Below are 18,044 nucleotides of genomic sequence, written 5' to 3'. Positions count from 1 at the left end.
CGCCGTAAAATTCTATGCTAGCAAATTTTGTAGCGTTGCGTTCGCGGATGTTTAATTATTTGAATATTAGCCAATGTGAGCGGAGGCGTTGAATGCACGTCTCATTCCTTGTCGGGGTCTCTGGGAAGTGTGGGTGATTCGAATCCGGCGAACAATGTGGGCGTGTGTCGCGTATGTGGGCCAATTGCTGGTCAAGGCCCTGGCATGTAACGGACGCGTTCCCATTTAAAATTTTGCATTACGGACGGATGCAGCCTTTCGTTTCGGTAGCCACACTGGGGGCAAGGAGCCATGAAATGTGCTGTTTTTTTTATCACCACCGCATTGTCGCGTCATACCCGGCGGTAGAATCTTCCGCTTTCATAATGTTTTATCTTTAAAGTTTCCAAACTGAGATCCGTTGAAACGAATGATCGTTCGTATTGGTTTTCAACGGGAAAAACGTAGTTATGTTCATTTGTAATTATTATTAAAGAATTGGACTTCGAATAATTGGGCTGATTTCCAGTTTTGGCTGATTCCAAATGTCACTTGACATTTTTATTTTTTTGCCCTATTTCACCTATATTTCAGGTTTTTCTTTAAAGTTTCTATACTGAAATCCATCAAACAAACGATCGCACGAATTGGATTCCGAATGGGGAAAAATGGTCATGTTCGTTTATAATTATTTTTACAGAAAGTTTTTGTTTTTTCCCCCTATTTCATCTGGTATCGTTTGACCTGGCATTTTATCTCGTGATATTCTTTGGATTATTTATCAGGTTTCCACAGTAACTGAGTACACTTTCTCAGTGATTCAGCCCGTAGGTTGGTTCGTGTAGAGGGCAGAGCTCACCCCGGCATTAGCCACAGGCGTATCACTTATTCAGGGTGGGGGGACAGTTCCTTTCCCTTAACCTCCTCGCACTCCAAGAATTTTGTCTGGAGTGTTCAAAGACTTCACCCGGGTATGCAAGAACTGAGTACAGCTAACCTTAATGCGTGTTAACGCAATAATTGTAAGTAAACTTTTTATTTAAAGCGGAGCTAATTTGATTTATGGACTCATTCTTTTCAATCTCCCCGATGATATAAAATTTCACTATACAAATTTAAAAAGCGATTTATGGATACGACATCCTCATGGCATTCCTCACAAAATTTCTAAGTTCACCAATTTAAGCAATGCAAATTGCAAACAGGCCTCTCTGAATCAAATTTTTATAGCATAAATGGGAGATTTGTCTATATTGTGTTGCCAGCTTCCCCTGCACACTTTAAAAACTTAGACTATTGTAATTAATTTCTATTATTTATTTATTTCCATACCACCGAAAACAGCTCCATTGGCCTTTTACCTCGGGGTTATTAACATGTTAACAATTTTACTTACACAAACAACCATTCCCTCGATAAGGATAACTTACGCAGGTGGGACTCGAACCCGCGACTTCCTCTTTGGTAGACGAGGACTTTACCCCGCCGCCACCGCGGCCTGCACTATGCAGAACTCGGAAGTTTTTTTGTGAGATTATAGTGAACTTCTAGCCGGAGTAGGAATTTTTAAAATTTTTAATTTCTTGGTAGCATAATTTTACAACTGAAATCAAAGGTATGTAATAACGGCATTGAAACGAATACGATGAAGGTTGAAGATGAATTTTTAAGTAAATCACGTTTAATTACGAAAAATAAATTATGTCAAGCCAGTTTTGGCTAAATCTAACGCATTTTTCTCTTTGTAACAAAGCAATTGTGGTTTTTAATTTACATGAAAAGCCATCAAATTAATGTATTTTTTGAGGATGAAAAGCTAGCGGATCGACAGAATTTTTCACGAGTTCACGATTATGTTTGGAAGGTTTTCCGTGTTAATTCAACCTATAGGTATTTTATTTTTATCCTCGGTGTATGATTTTCTTTATTAAATGGCTGGCCTATTGCAAAAGACAATAATTTTGCAATTCCATTTGAAGTAATTTCACGGACCCCAGTTTCAACGTAACACGTCATCATCTGATGCACATAATCCGATAAAATGTACAAGTACCCGTGAAATATGATCGTAAAATTAGTAAAAAGTTTCTCGGATCAGGAAACCCGCTCTCAGCCATCACGTATTTTTATCCATAAATGCGATTACTGAACCACAGGTATTCAGAAAAAAAGCAAAAATAATTTTCTCTTCTTGCTGTTAAGCTTGAATGTGAGATGCCTGTTTACACATTTATAACAAATTATTTGCTTGTGCCAATTAAGTGTAGAGCAGGGGTTTCCAACCTTTTTAATGCAATTGCCAAAAGTCGAAAAGGGCCGCAATGCTCCACGTCATTTTACCACCACATCAATCAAATAAAAAAACATGTAATTTCAAAGTGTAATAATCATTATTGGTTAAAAAGTTCAATAAATAAATTCGATTTTTAGCATTTTTATTTTTGACCAGTGTGTCGATATAATGTCAATATTTTCTTTATTCTCTGGGGGCCGCAAGAAATTAACGGGCGGGCCGCGGGTTGAGAAACCTAGGTGTAGAGCAACAATGATAACAAAGCAGATAATGTTTTTTTTCCACACTTGTTAACCAATTTGAAATGGGCGTGCTCCGATTAAAGCTTCGGAAATTTGCGGGTGGTGTTCGGAAAAAGAAATCGAACGGCCAACACCGGATTTGATCCGTTTATCCAGCGCTTGAATGGAGCGGAAAACATGGATAAAGCCCCTGAAGCCTCCATCCTAGTTACAAACTGATGTGCATCACGATTAGTGTTAACTTTACATGTTGCGGGGAACGTCAGTTGGAGGCGGAGACGGCTCAAGGAAGTCCGGGACTTGTTGCACGAGGTTGGAGGTCAAGGATAATGAGCGGGAGGAATTGAAGCGGTCATCAGGCGTAATGGAAATGGGAATTTGGGACATGGATGTGAAGACTCTCTCTCCACATTAGCGGAAGGCTGTGGCAGAATTGGTGCTTAACGTGACTGGGTCGTTAAATACCCTGAAACAGCAAAAAGTTGTACTTTTTCAACTTCATGGCTTTTATATACTATATAACGTGCATTGATAATATGTCATTTTTTTAATTTGTGTAAATTCATTTAATTTTAATGGAACTATTACCATTTTGCTCAGAAGAAAGTAATTTTAAGAATAAGAACATAATTGTAATTTATCGTATTTCCTAGCGAGTTAAGTTCGTTGTTTTGACGAATACACTAGTATCTGATTTTATCGTATGCATGGAGGAATGCTATGGTTAGGCGAAAATTATTCCCGAATATTTTATACTACGAATTCTTTCTGATATTTGTGAAATAATTCTTTTAAGTTATTTGAAAGTATATTTATAACTATCCTTTTTTCCGTCTGTGCTCTTTCAGAATAAAAAAACTCTTTTCATTTTGGCAGAAATGTTTTTCAACGAAGTGATCGTTATTTTTCGCCATTGGATTTTACATTAAGAAATTAAGTCGAGATGGTATCACAGTCAATTTGGTTCGAGTAATTTAATAATAATAATAATAATAATAATAATATTATTCACGAATCTTTGGTTTTGATTGACGTTGCCGGCGCGGCGTAGCCCACATAGTTAATTAATGTTTCTCAGGATTGTCATTTTCCTTTGTCGACGAAAAATTGATTTGCAATAGCAACTCGGTGGAAAACCCGAGAGAAACTTATTAGTATCGCGCGATAGTAAATAGTTATTCCTTTCAATAATTTCTGGCGCTACAGAATGGAAGTTAAAAATGAATTGGAGAAAATCTATGCTAGTAAAATTTATTGAATTTTGTATTGGTACTAGTGCTTGCGTTGCCATTATAGTAGTAAAGTTTTTCAATATAATGGATTAAAACATAAGTTTCATTCATTAAGTTTTACGATTCGTAATTTTTGCGATTACGTTTTGTTGAATCCCTCTCGCCCTCTTGCAATGAGTATCAAACTTTGAAACTCGCTCATGAAATCTTTGAGTTTGGAATATAAATCTCGGGGCAATGTTTTATGCCATTCCTACTTGCTTTCATACTCCCATTCAAGGGGTCTGCATAGAGGAGGCCCAATTCCATCCCATACAAAGCTGATTTCTGTTGCCACTTTGGTCGCATTTTAATCGGCTTTCAAAAATGTCCGCAGCGCGGCGGTGAGTGTAATGCGATCCATTTTTTCCAATATTTTGCAGTAAAATGTTTGTAATTGCGAGGAATAGCATTGAAGAGTAATACATTTGCTAAATCACATTATCATGAATGTAAATTTCGGTTGACACCCCTTATTATCCCGTATTTACCCGTGAAACTAGGATCAATTTGTCCGTCAGCGACACGAGTGGCGACTTTCGTAAACACACCTTTCGTCAGGCGCAATATTGGAATTGATGAGTACAGGCACAGGCACAGATGTGAAAAAACATGATTAACCCTTAGCATGGCTCAGTGATTCACCTCGAAAGTTTAAATCACCGTTATTAGTGTAGTATAACACTTACATGATGTATTTCGTGCTATGCATAGACTCTTTCACATGCCGTCATTTGGCCCCATGCCGATCCAAGAAGATGCGATTAAACATGCTCTTTAGGCCATTAAGTATTATTACATGTAATGTATTTTAGTACGTGAATACTATAAGATCAGTGTTCTTCATTTTGCTGTCTTATTTATCTAATAATGCTTTTATTTTGATACTTTGCGCCATTATTTTGCTCAATTACGCTGAATAATCCGCCACTGATCTGTCGGAATAAATGCGAAAAGTGAAAGGCTACTTAGAGCGTGTCAAAACAAAAAGCTACTGTAAGCGCCAAGGGTCTATACCACCTATAGTCTATTCACTTTATGTCTGCGGGTGAGCTTTCGTGAGAGTCCGGACTCTCTCGGATGGCTTCGCTGATAAGGGAGGAGTAGTACCGAGAGAGAGAGGAGGAGCGAACATAACGTTGCCTAATGTACATAGCCGTCCCACTTTGTCACTGAAAACGTGTGAGTCATAGGGGGTCCCAGTTATTTCGCCTCGGCGCCGAGACAATATACCTACTCATTTGGAAGGCATTGGGGATAATCCTTTCACAGAGGCCCATGACATTGTCAGCTACCGCGATGAAAGAGGCACCGTATGTGGAAGGCAAACTTGTTAGTCACATACAAGGAGAACACGTGAGGTTTGGCAACAATGCTCCACGAGCAGATTCACGATGTTCGCTCGGCGGCGGTTGACAGCACATTTAGAGGCCGAATTGAGGATCCTCTTTTGTAATATTTGTGATCCCATTCATCAAAGTGTCGATGAGTGCAAGTACGGATCAGAAAAAAATCTGAATATGGTCGTGTGAAAAATTGTACCGTTGATGGTTTGCTTGTTCAAATGCCGCACCATTGAAAATTAACTTAGACGCGCTTCCAGTTTTAAGGATTCGAAGAGTTTTATAGTAAAAAGAGATTTTAATGGGCGGGTCAGGAATGCTCCAAGCGATAAAATATGCGACCCTCTGAGTGTAACCGTGTTTCAGGGAAGGGAGAAGGATCCAAATGGCATCGTTTTTGTGGTGCACGAGCTCCGTTCCGACGCGCAAATTTGGGTCAAAGGATACATCTACGACTTAGCATCCGTACAACATGAACGAATGAATGCTCCAGTTAAATTGAAGCCATTCAATTTAATTTTAGATGCAACCGTTTATTGAACAGTGAATCGATTTCCCAGAGACATCAAGGTTATATTTCTACGCGACTGTTTTACTGTTAGTAACTTTATTTTTACAGCCCATCGAAAAAATATGCATTTTATTCTAATAATTTTTTAATGGAACATATTCCTATCGTTAATGAGTTGAGTTATTTAGATAAAAAATTGTGCCAGCATTATTTTATTTAAGCAACGTAGCCACGTGCTACGCATTACACAGTTATGAGAATCCCACGTTACGTAATGAACGAAATTCGTTTTCAAAACCAGGAATCGAATGAGAAGTTCCTATTAGATGAAGTGCCGTACGTGGGGTTTCTTTATGGACCCATGTTTTTCTTAATTTTTCTATGTAAATTAGAGATAAAATAAATTTGCATATTCATTTTAGTTCCTAATTAATATTACTGGCTACATAGTGATTACTTTAATTAGGGCTTATCCTGGCGAGGCTGAATTCTTCTCCTCATAACGCACACGTTACTACATGTATGATACAATGAACATTGGTAGAAAATGATTTAGGATATAATTTATCAAAATGTAATGGTAATTTTTTTCAAGATTAAAATCTTTTTCTTGTCTATTTGTATGCTTCGGTATTGAAATAAAAAAAAGTAGACTTTTTTAAACAATATCCATCGTACGATAATCCCAAAATTGCTTAGAATTTATTTAATGTAATATTCCGGGATATTTACATATATCTACCGCAGTACAGCATTTTTGAAAGCAACAATTCTTTAATTATCCATCGGGAGGGGGGAATATACTTCCTGAGAAAGGATACGGCCTTGAACCTATTACATGATGAATGAATAGTGTAATTGGCTTAACACACCCGAGAAGCAATTGTGATATCCGCAGTTCAGCTCCGTTCAGGTCATATGGCGCTTTACCATGGAAATTTTACTCGCTTCGCAGCATTAATTAACACGTCCCTTTTACCGCTGCTAGAAATCGTTAAACGCCCTAATGGCTTGATGAATGCGCATGGAGAGTTCCCTAAGATCTGGTTTCTTGGGGCATGAAACCGTGATGGTTGATTTACCCATGCCATTTTTATTTAATTTGCCCATGCAGTATTTAAACTTGTGTGGGTGCGTAACCATAAAATGGAACTTTCAACCTAAATTTATTCGTTAGCATTGATTTTTTTAAGTTCACTTCTAAGTTTTACAACCTAATTTAAATACAAAGAGTTCACCCCAAACTGAGATTTAAACATTTAGAGTTGAGCGTCAGATCCTTTCCCTGGGCAAACTCGCACAGAGAGGATGTTTGTTAGGGGGCGTCCGAATTGTTTCATCAAGGTTGGGGATGTCCTTTAGCTTCGTCGAGGATTCCAAACCTTACATCAGTAGTCCAGCGCTTTACCTACTGGCCCACTATGATCCCCCGAGGATTGTAACTCCAGATCAATGTGTTATTTTCAACACAATGAAACCTTAGGAGGGCAGGAAAATTCCTATGCAAATTATTTTCTTATTACAGATACTTCCGCCAAATTACTTCTTCCAAATTACACGTAGCGCTCCAGATTCAATCGTGGACTTGCTTTGAAGCGCCCACGGTTATTGAAAATTATCATAGATCCAATTTGTTTATAAAATATTATCAATAACAAATCCAAATTTACGGGAACTATGATATGTGCTATCTCAGTTACAAACAGTAAAAAAAATCATTGCCAAAAAGGTATGTCAAAGTTCTTGTCTCATTTTTAAATTTATGCCCAATTGAATTCTTTTATTTTTTATTTTGTTACTGTAAAAAATATTGAGACGATCATTCATACCTTTACGTATCAATTTAATGTAATCATATTCATTCATAGCCATGCAGAAGATATAAAAAAAATATATCGAAACGCTGGCCAAAACTTTTGCATATCATTCTTAAATTCGCCTCTCGGATTAGAGCTATAGAGCTAACTAAGCATATACCGTATTAGGGATCGGAAGGGGATTATTTAATGGGAAAGACATATTTCTTGTTTTTGAGGGTGAGAATTAAGAGTTTTCAGGAAGAGTGTGCTATGAGAGCATTTCAGCCCGAATGAATATTTTAATATTTAATTACAATCATTTTTTATCAATCGATTTCTTTTGACCTCTAATCCCTGAAGTGCCTATACAAGTCGGCCAAATTTATGCATCGCTACTTCTGACCTGAAGACCCCAGTAGGTTGGCTGGAGAAACTGTCGTCACCTATTGACAACGTAACGCGGAGTAGCAAGCCTCATTCGCCATTCCTTTGCGATGAGTTAGTTTTTAATCAGTCCTTCTCAAAAGTATTTGATGTAACAGTACTGTAAGAATGAGAACACGCTAGGAAATGAATTCCAGATGCGTAAGGAGGATCCCACAGCAGAACTGGTCCGGGCATCCGTGCAACATAATTTCGTCCGCATCCCACGAGAATTTTCGCTTTGAGAATCTCAGTAATTTTGCATGATATTATTTTTTATGAGGATGGAAGGTCTGCTTTTTCACTAATTGGAAAAGGAATAAAAAAAATCGGACAAATGAAGCCGCCTTGGTGCATTTTCAGTTTGTCGCGCGTACTACCTTTTTTTATCTGAAGTTCAGCACGTGTGCTCTTGCTCTGAACAATTGAGGGCAGATATTCCCAAGGGTACTTTTTATCGCCATTTTGGTTATTTCCGCCTCGACTCGAATCCTCTTTAAAAGAATTGTATGCTTTCGCGCCATCGGATAGTTGTTCCTACTCTTTGTTTTCACCGTCTGTAGCCGAGAATTTTTTTATTGCTTGAGGAAGGATGTACCTTTTACCGTATTCCAATTTTTTAATTTTTATTGTACATTCCTTTAAGTCTAAAGATGGGAGATTCACGTTTAAAATTCCATAAGTCATCATCATCAACTTGACTTGATATAAATTCTGATTCCTCGTGGTTATAAATTACTATGTTATAATCCTAAAAAATTATTATAACTCGGGTCGATATTTTACAACGTCTATTGGTTTTTTTATTGTGTGCTCGGTCAAAATTTTGCAATCGATTTTTCGACCACTTTGCAAGAGCGCTACTATTAGCTAGAGCGCTAAAATTTTTAGGATATCTCAGAACTAGATAACAGTCGAATGCTCTTACAATTTTAACATGATCGGAATTGAATCTCGACAAATATTCAGAAATGAAATTCAGTGCGGAAATTAGTTCCATAAATAGCCACCGAAACCTAATGGAGGCAATGCTATCATCACAAGTGTAATTAGTTCAATTATCTTCCAAATACTTACATAGTACTGTTTCCTGCAGTCCAGATGTTACGGTGTGCGATTCTTGAGTGGAGTAGCAAGTCTCTTGTATATTAGTTTTCTCCATAGTATCTTTGTTGCTTGGACAGTAGCCTGAGATTCACCATTCCCTATATGATTTGCCCTGAAAATTGCATTGTGCTTCGTGGAATTTTTAGTCTTCCCACATTAATTCCACCCCTTCTACGTTCCACGTGGACACTTCGTTCACTCCCCTTTGTACACTACTTCGTCGCTCTGATTGCCCGTCCTACGCCGCTTGAGCAACTCTCTGTTCACTTATAATTACGTATAAAGCATAATTAAACTACATTTAGTTAAAGGTTTTCGTCATGCATTGATGCAATTTATTCAGGGCTCTTGTCAGGGTCACAGTAAAATTATTTTCTTCTTATTTAGTTCGTGAGAAAAACGTTGTTTCATAAAAGTTTTTTTTTCCAAATGTTATTATTATTAATAATTTTGCGGGCTAAAAGTAATTCAAATCTTGAATTGCAAATACTAGTTTGTTAGTAGTTGAGACCACGTCTGCTTTAATGTAATTGAGGCTGTCTTAATTTTTCTGACCCTCGCGCAAACCCACGAGAAATTAATTCATCGTTGAAATTAGTTTATAAATATACGATTTTAAGTGTCCGTTACAGCATGGAGTCATGTAGATTTCCGATGGAGCATTGGGGATGGTACCGATATTTTCCAACGAGTTTTCACAGGACACTAATCGCTCTAATGACATAGTGCTATGTTGTGAAGATCATCGCATCTTCGGCCCTATAACTGATAAAATTACAGCAATTCTTTTTCTTTGGATATCCTGATGGTAAGACATGATATTTTGTTGATTATAATGGCTCAAAGATTTTTCCGTTCCTCTTTTTATTTTAAGGTTATTGGGAGCTATTGAAGTTGATTTTGTCAATCTAATTCTTCTCTTGAGTCGTCGCTACGTTTTCTGTGAAATTTCTCGATGCATTATGAAGTTCGTGTTTTACCTTTTTCTCACTCATAGACAGTGATTAATAATAGCTAGCTATATAGCTTGAACCGTAGTGACTGATTTTCTTCCCAATGTTATATGGGATCTTGGATGTCAGCTAGAAACTATTGGAGATATTTCGTTTTGCAATATACAATGGAAAGGTTTTATTTATCCAATGGTTTGCTTCTCTTCTCGTGACAATGATATTTTATCTTTTCGACACAGAACTCATTTTTTATGCCCTCCGTTAAATTTCTATGCCTTTTTTGAGGTGGAGCGGTTAGGTGCTGTTGTCTTTTTTCTTCGGAAGAGAGGATTTACTGGCAATTCTTAATAAAAACAGCACTTGTTTGTAGGGGTATTCTGCTATGTTATTAAGATTTAAAATATCTGCTAAGTTTTGATTTTCTTACGAATTTTTTACTAGTATAATTCCACTGTTATCTTTTGCCAGCGTTACATTATCCTGTAATATAAATAGCCTTTAAGTGCAATGAAGCATAAAGATACCCAGTAAGGGAAAAGTTATACCTTTCTTTCAATTAAACACACGAAGAGAGTAACTATGATTTCTATTTATTTCTAGATACTGGAATTGTAAATTGCGTATAATAAATTGCGTAAATTGCTATCTGCTTCTAAATTGACAATCCATATTTGCGAAGAAATAAGCATTAAGGTAGTGAAATGTGATTGTAGAAACATTCAAAGCAATAATCTAATGTCGACTCTCACATAATACTGCCGAAGAATACTGACGTTGGGAGTAATTTTTTTTACCTTGTTTTACTTGATTTATCAACCTTATCAACTTCCTATTTGTTTCTTCTTGATTTACTATTATATCATGTAATTACCTATAAATGTCTTCATATGGAAAAATACAATTATCATTCGACACATAGCATAAAATTTATGTTTACAAACCATTTACATAACCTGAATCAGTCACCCATAGTCTAAAATCGCTAAAGTCTGTATTGAATAAAGTTTGTTATATAATTATGCTAAGAAAAATGTTCTGTAAACTTGTACTTTTGTGTCGAGTAGTTTTAGTGAGCCTCCCCCTTTTTCCCCAGTTGCACAATAAAATATCTATCTTGTAGTGATGAAATTTATTAAACCGCTCGCTGTAAAAATTATGGGCCACGTTCATGGTTGTTTTCTAAGGGATTATCGAGCTTCTTATAGACCCATTTCTTTGAAAATGAATTTTAAAATCGCATTTCAGTCGCCATGTGTACATCGTTTGTCTTCATCCTCTAGAGGGAGATGCATTTGTTTCGAATAACGCATAACAAGAAAGAAAGCTGTCTTAGAATGAAGCGCACACTTTTTTATTCATGAGTATTCATGAATTCAACTGTCGAAAGAGATGTGTCTTAAAAGTATAATTGATGAATTCCACTAATAAATGTCATAAGCAAAAGTGTTTCGTGGATTATCTTCATTATTTCTTACCGTTTGACTAAGGGGCTGAGTTGGATTCATTTGAAATAATTAGGTGTACTAAAAAGCCCGGTAATGCTATGCAATCGCGTTATTTTTACTGCAATATCTTCTCTGTTCACACCTCTCCTTTCTTCCGTCTTACAATCCAGTCCTCATGCTTTCACCGCATGTGGTATTTTTGTTTAAAATCATTGTCAACAAAACAATAAACTCATGTCCCTTTCTCTGATTGTATGCCCCTTTTCTAAAATCATTTGTACATCTGATGGATAAGTTTGTAACTCTTTCAACTTCATGATGATAATATGTGCTGGAACCAGTTTTAAGTTGTCAAGTATTTGAATTTTGTGCGGAAAGTTACCTTGGAATATATATTGACTCTAAGTGAAGTGTTCTCTCAAAATTTAATGCAATAAGCTGCAACACGTACGAAATGAATATTTACAAGTTGTTTTTATTTTTCTGGACATCATTGTAAGAATTAATTTTGGTTACAGTTGCGATATATCAATGAGAATGGGATCTCTTGACAACTTTAGGGGATGGTGGATGCGGCTTGAAAGCGATTCTAAAATTCATATTTGTGCGAAATATCTGATTAGGCAACGTTGACGACGACAATGAACGTGGCCTTTTGTGATTACAGTGTTGCCATGTTTCCGACGCCTATTGCCCCCTCCCCTCCCGTTTGTGTGCGTGTGTCTCTCTCCATCTCTTTTTCCCTCTTTTTTTCTCTCTCTCTTTTCTCTCTCTCTCTTTCTATGTCTCGCACCTCCTCCCGTGACTGCAATGCACTCTCCTACGTCCGCATTAAAAAAAAAAAAAACAATCACCGACATTGCATCTACGAACAATTGTTGTGGTGTTGTTGGTGATGAAAACGTGTTTAAAAAATACGATAACGTAACGAAAATCCCTCCAAATAATACACTGGATCCCTAAAACCTGATAGCAGAGGCGAAATTTTTCAGAGGTGAGTGAAGGAAAGAAAGAATTATTTACTTAATAACGTCTTATCTTTTTATACCTACTATTTATTGTTCAACCAGATTTGTATTATTTTTTTAATAACTATTTACGTTGTTTGAATGTCTTAATTTATTTCATACTTTGGCTGATTAGTTGAAAGTGATGGCCATAGATCGCCTATTGTTAAAATTTAATCATTTTAGAAAGGATAAGTGCCAATATTCATTATATATTCGTTTTCTTACTACTAGGATATGGAATGCGAATTTCTCTGGAATTTAAAAACCCTTTTGAATGCTTTCTGGTGATGATATGATGTAGTGAATTTAAATTACCATAGTTTGTAGTGGAGTGCATTTTGTTTTTAGTATTTTTTTTGGATTGAAGTTTGTCTCACGCCAGCTTTTCAAACCATGCATGCATTTACATCATATCCGAGGCATGGGAATGATTTTTTAAGGATACTCTCGAAAACTACCATCTACGTTTTGAATGTGTGTATTTGTAACTTTTCATCTATCTCTCTTTCTTTTTTTTCCCTTTTACCACTCTTTCATCTCTTTTATGGAAAAATGCAGCGTCCAGTTTTTTTTTGCCTTCCGCGCATAATTGACGAGCTCCAGTTTCTGCACGACTGTTTTCAAGTGTCCATTTCTTTTCTCATTGCAGTCCTTCAAAGGCCTGCTCTGTGAAGTTTCTCTTTGTTACTCCTTCAAAGAAAAAATTAAAAAGATATTATATGTAGTCTTTTCATCGGATGGAAACCTTCTCAGCAATATTGCCTCATGAGATCCAAAATAGCGTAATACTTCTCTGTGCATTCGATCGCGTCGACAGAATCAAAGGGAGAATCCTGACTTGTATTTCTAGAGCCGCATGATGTCAGAAATGGGGATTATTTTCACTAGCAAAGAGATGCATATAATAAAAATATATTGAATCGTAATTATGCCTCTTAATATTTCAATCGTGTATTGTTCATAAATTATATTTTCATAAAAATGATATTAAATCAGCTTTTAAAACTTTCAAATGATAATAAATGCAGTCACCAGGTAATGACTTTGTTTAGCTAACCGCTGAAAGAAACATTTTTTGAAATGTTTGTGATTGCAATATTTTTTTCTCTAAAAATGGATTAATTATTAATGCATTCGTTTGACAAACTTGGGTGAACGATGAAAAATGGAAGGATGGGAAACTTTAGGAATCTTTTTGCTGAAAGAATAAAATTTTTAAATTAAGAATATTACCGCTACTACAACCTTTGAACATTGCGATAGATATTCTTAATTTTCTTGGAATGAAATCAGGAATACATTTACAATCAATTTTGAAGTATTTTCTCAAAGAGAAACTTCTAACAATGTTATAATTACATATTTTAAAATTTTGGCTCAAAACTCGGATATGGGGCACGCCAAAAGTGTAGTGTAATTCATTAATTTTTAATACGTAGTGGGAGTGGTATGCTGTCTTCATTATGAAAGTTTTGTGGAGATAAAATGTAAAATATCCTTGGAGAAAATTTAATCTTGGGTGTGCTAACTTGAACGTCTGTAGCACTTGATGAGATTTCTCGCCAAAAAGTATGCATCTTGATCGTTCCCGTGGCTCTTGCAGATGTTGAAGTGAATAGAACGATTTTCTAAAATTATGATATCGAGCAATATAGACCTTTGGTAGACACTGCAGTTACTTGTGTCAGCTCTGATGTTTTGGGTAAAATTTATCCTTTATTATCCTTGATTCTTTATTTCTACAGAAGTGGGATTTATGCGTAAGACCCTTTCTCCAAAAAAGGGATTAAATATATCCTCAATACCATGAATGCGGATGATTGATTGGCAATTTAGTATGACAAAGTAAAAAAAAGTCACCAAATAATTTTTGATTCATTATTTTATTTAAGAATTGGAACTTACCTAGATTATAGGCTGTGATATTCTAGTTTAACAACTAATGCATCTTTTAGAATACTAAGCCAGATTATGAATAGCCCTGGTGCTTCGTTTTAATTAATTTTTATTTTCCAATTTATCTGCTCATTTAGCAGCTTATAAGCCGTAGACGCTCCCCTTTAATATTTGAGTCCAAAAAAATTCCTATTTCGTGATGATCTTGGCCCAGGGTAGGTATGGTTCTGTAGAATTTTAGTGCTGTTTCGGGTGCTCGGCGGCTATTCCCTTGCTCGTTTAAACCTCAACTACGGGAATACTACTAGAAATAACGATCATTATTTTTTAAATTCATGAATATGATATGAGTCTATGAGTATACTGAGGAGAAATACTTAAACGTTCTCGGATTTGTGTGAAAACATGCTTAAAAATATGGCTTGTTATAAAAATGTAGTTACTTAATGAATTAGAAAAAAAATGCCACTGTTAAGCTGTTGCTTCCATTTTTTGCCTGACACGTGAAGTGCAAATATTTTATAGCTATAGCACCAAGTAAATAATGAATTTTTGGGTCGATTCTTTTGACAGTCTAATGAGTAAGAGAAAATAATGCCACAACTCTCTAGACGCCGATTTTTTGACGTCTCTTTTCTTATGGAACTATTTTTGGGTCAAATTTCAAGTATCTATATTTTCTCACTAATCAGAGGAAAGAATATTTTTTCTCAACCACCTTATAAAACCATATCATTTTTTATGAAATGACGTAAACCACAAGACTATCTTCAGGGGTATTCCCGTTGTCGAATGTTAAAGAGACGTATACAGGGCCCCAGTAGCCTCCGAAAACGGCCGGAAAAATCTACAGCATCATAAAAACCTATGAGGACGCATCACTACTGCTCAATTGATGTTGATTCATTGCATTTTCTAGATTAAAACTTAGTTAGGCTATCTTCGGGAAAAAAAACTTAGGAAATGTTCAGCGTTTACCAAATGGGTTCTTATCAATAAAAAAAAAAACTTTTCTCACTTTTTCGTCGGAGAGAGAGACTGGGATAAATATTTCACGGTTGGAATCCAAGTGGATATTAGCAAGGGCCTACTATTCCTGGAAAATTTTAAGGTGAGAGAATAGTTTATAAACATGTGCTATTCCAGGAATAAAGTCTAACTTTAAGCTGAAATATCGACCTTTCATGATGATGGGAATGTGCTTATGAAAACGCATCATTCCCGCTTGATCGGTCGTATTTTTGCCTTTATTCCTCAGGTAGCTCATGATTGAAACTAACGCTATCATCTTCTTACTTTCCTGCTAAAAACAATCGAAGGTGCCGTATATTGTTTTAACCTAACGGCCAATTTTGGAATTCTATATCGTACTGTATGTTAAAAGTGGATAAGAAAAGAATTCCAGCTAACTGATTGGCTATTGCTTTTGGCTATCACGATGCAATTTTCAGGGTCGATGGATCCATTCAAATTCTCTGGAAATTTCAATATTTTATGGTGAGATCTAAGCAAGTAAGGCGTTAGAGAATTAGGTATGAGTCGAGCGGGAGTGATACGTCCTCTTCGGGGGGAGCGGAATGGATGCTGAAATGGGGATAGTGTGCTTATTTAGCGCGAGAGGGGGTTTTGGTGTCGGGGGGGGGGGTCATCATTGGCCCTTGACTGGCCATCCCCGGAGCATTACCCGGCCTCCCATGGTTCCAGGCTCACCCCAACCCCACGGTCAACTGGAGCGAGTGGCTTCTGCACGCGTTGAGGCTGCCCAACCCAATGATCCAGGACGTGCCCAACAGGCCTCTCGACTATTACACCTGCCCGTTCCGGAAGTCCAAGATAGACCGGTGAGTGAGACATCATCACTGAGTTACAATATGATTTCGTAAAATGAATACTATGTGAGAATGTAAGTGTGCGGTTGCGATCAGGGGCGCGGCTAGGAATTAAGGCTGCGGGGGGTTTAGGTGCAACTTATACCGGGCTGTATGGGGTATAGTATACGCACCAGGATAAGCGGTAGGTACGAGATTAATAAATTGCGGAATTTTAAAGATAAATGGTTCAAAATGGTGAGTTTTACGGCTTTCTGAGGGATATTTTATTCATCCTTACACTATTATAGTATATATTAGTATATCAATCCAATGAAGTAAAATGAATTAAACTTAAAAATGTCTCTGAGCTCTGGGGGGGGGGGGTTATCCCCCAAACCCCCCCTCGCTGCGCCACTGGTTGCGATGGCACCATCCGAAGGGTTTACAATGTGAGCTTGTGACGCAAGCACCTCGTCTGGTGAAATCTACTGAACACGTACTGAGTAACATTGTCTACGCATGGTCGCAGTTATACTCCACGCAATTGAGTGCTGATTCTCCTCCGAGAAGGAAGCCAGGAAATAGCGCATAAGGAAGACCTTTAAAAATGCATTTGACATTTGAATTCGTGGGTAATCGCGCAACTTTGAAATTTTTTTTCTTAGCATATAGGTATTACTCGGATGTCGATGTGGAATTAAATTTCTTGGATTGCATGCTGTCGTAAATGCGCCTGAACTATCCTTGCAAATTGAATTTTGAGCCTTTTCCCTTTTAAAATTAATGAGGTTCCGCCGTTTTTGTAGGTCCCGGATGGCTTAAAAAGGATTAAACTAATCCCACTCGCGGGGAATAGTGTCGCATTCTATTGATTTGAGTTCAATAGTAAAATATCCATGGAAATTCTGAGATGTATGGAAATGGATGCTGGGATATCCACCTTCTAATCCCGGGCATTTCGAATGATATTTTAGCTTTAAATTTCCTTTCTCAGTGTTCTTAGATTAAATCTGATTCTTCAAGATTAGCCAATGCCTTACTGCATCGGAAGAGGTTGATTAAGCTCTCCGGTATTATCTCAATGTCTTCAGTGTATCTATCTCGTAAGTCACGGTTTATTGCTGGAATTCCTCTATGAGCATGGTAAATGAAACAAGGAGTCTTCGCATTCTCGGCAATCGATTGATAAGTATTTTTCTCCGGGCTCACACCGTTTGACTACTTGCATATTCAACGATGTTCCTTTTGGGTTAGTTCCCACACCAAGTATTTAAATGCCAACGTTTCGTCCCCGATGCCGAAGACTACCTCAGGGCTAATGATCCGCCTTTAATGCCTTATTGAGTTGTATATATATATATATCATCATGGGGGTGGGAGGGTTTGAGGGTAAGGACTTCCTGGAAGTTTTACCTTATGTGGAGGCTATGGTTGCCAAAAGTTGGAATTTAAATACAGAGTTATCGTGAAAGAATTTTGCGGTTTCAGTATTTCATAAGAAAATAGTAGGAATAGGGTGGCAGAGATTTTCCGAGTGTACTTCACATGGAAAAAAATCCAGAAGGAACATTACTGTACATCTATGGACCGCAAAAACCAACTGACGAACTTCCATTTTATTCTACGCTTTTGCACTTCCGAATATATTTTCTCATCATCTTCTGAGATGGATAAGGTGTCGAAAATTAGCAGACACCGCTTTCAAGGTGACTCAACCTTTCGAAAACCTATTTCAATGACCTTGGGGAATGAAGCGATCAGCGCTGGACGCTGCTGAGAGTCGGTACTTTTTCAATTTCTAAATTTGATGGTATTGTCTCCCTTGCGAAGCATCTAAAAACGAAAAAAACGTAATTTAGGGTCAAACAGATTGCCAAAAATGAGACATCCGAAGCAGTGTATCTTTCATTTCTATTGAATGGTTGATTTCAACCGACCTCACTTTTGAAAAATTCCTCAAG

At 37.0% G+C, this 18,044-nt stretch overlaps 1 protein-coding gene across 1 annotated transcript in view; it reads left to right on the top strand.

Moving 5' to 3' along the window:
• LOC124158220 (anoctamin-7-like) overlaps positions 1-18,044 on the top strand; it is a 384,154-nt gene that overhangs the window by 87,969 nt on the left and 278,141 nt on the right. The window contains exons 4-5 of the mRNA XM_046533409.1: positions 12,340-12,360; positions 15,977-16,113. Of these exons, the coding sequence (XP_046389365.1) occupies positions 12,340-12,360; positions 15,977-16,113 (158 nt within the window). The remainder of the gene's footprint in view (positions 1-12,339; positions 12,361-15,976; positions 16,114-18,044) is intronic.

The sequence above is a fragment of the Ischnura elegans genome, chromosome 4 (assembly GCF_921293095.1).
Source record: "Ischnura elegans chromosome 4, ioIscEleg1.1, whole genome shotgun sequence".
Taxonomy (NCBI): domain Eukaryota; kingdom Metazoa; phylum Arthropoda; class Insecta; order Odonata; family Coenagrionidae; genus Ischnura; species Ischnura elegans.
This window is presented reverse-complemented; position numbering and strand designations above follow the sequence as displayed.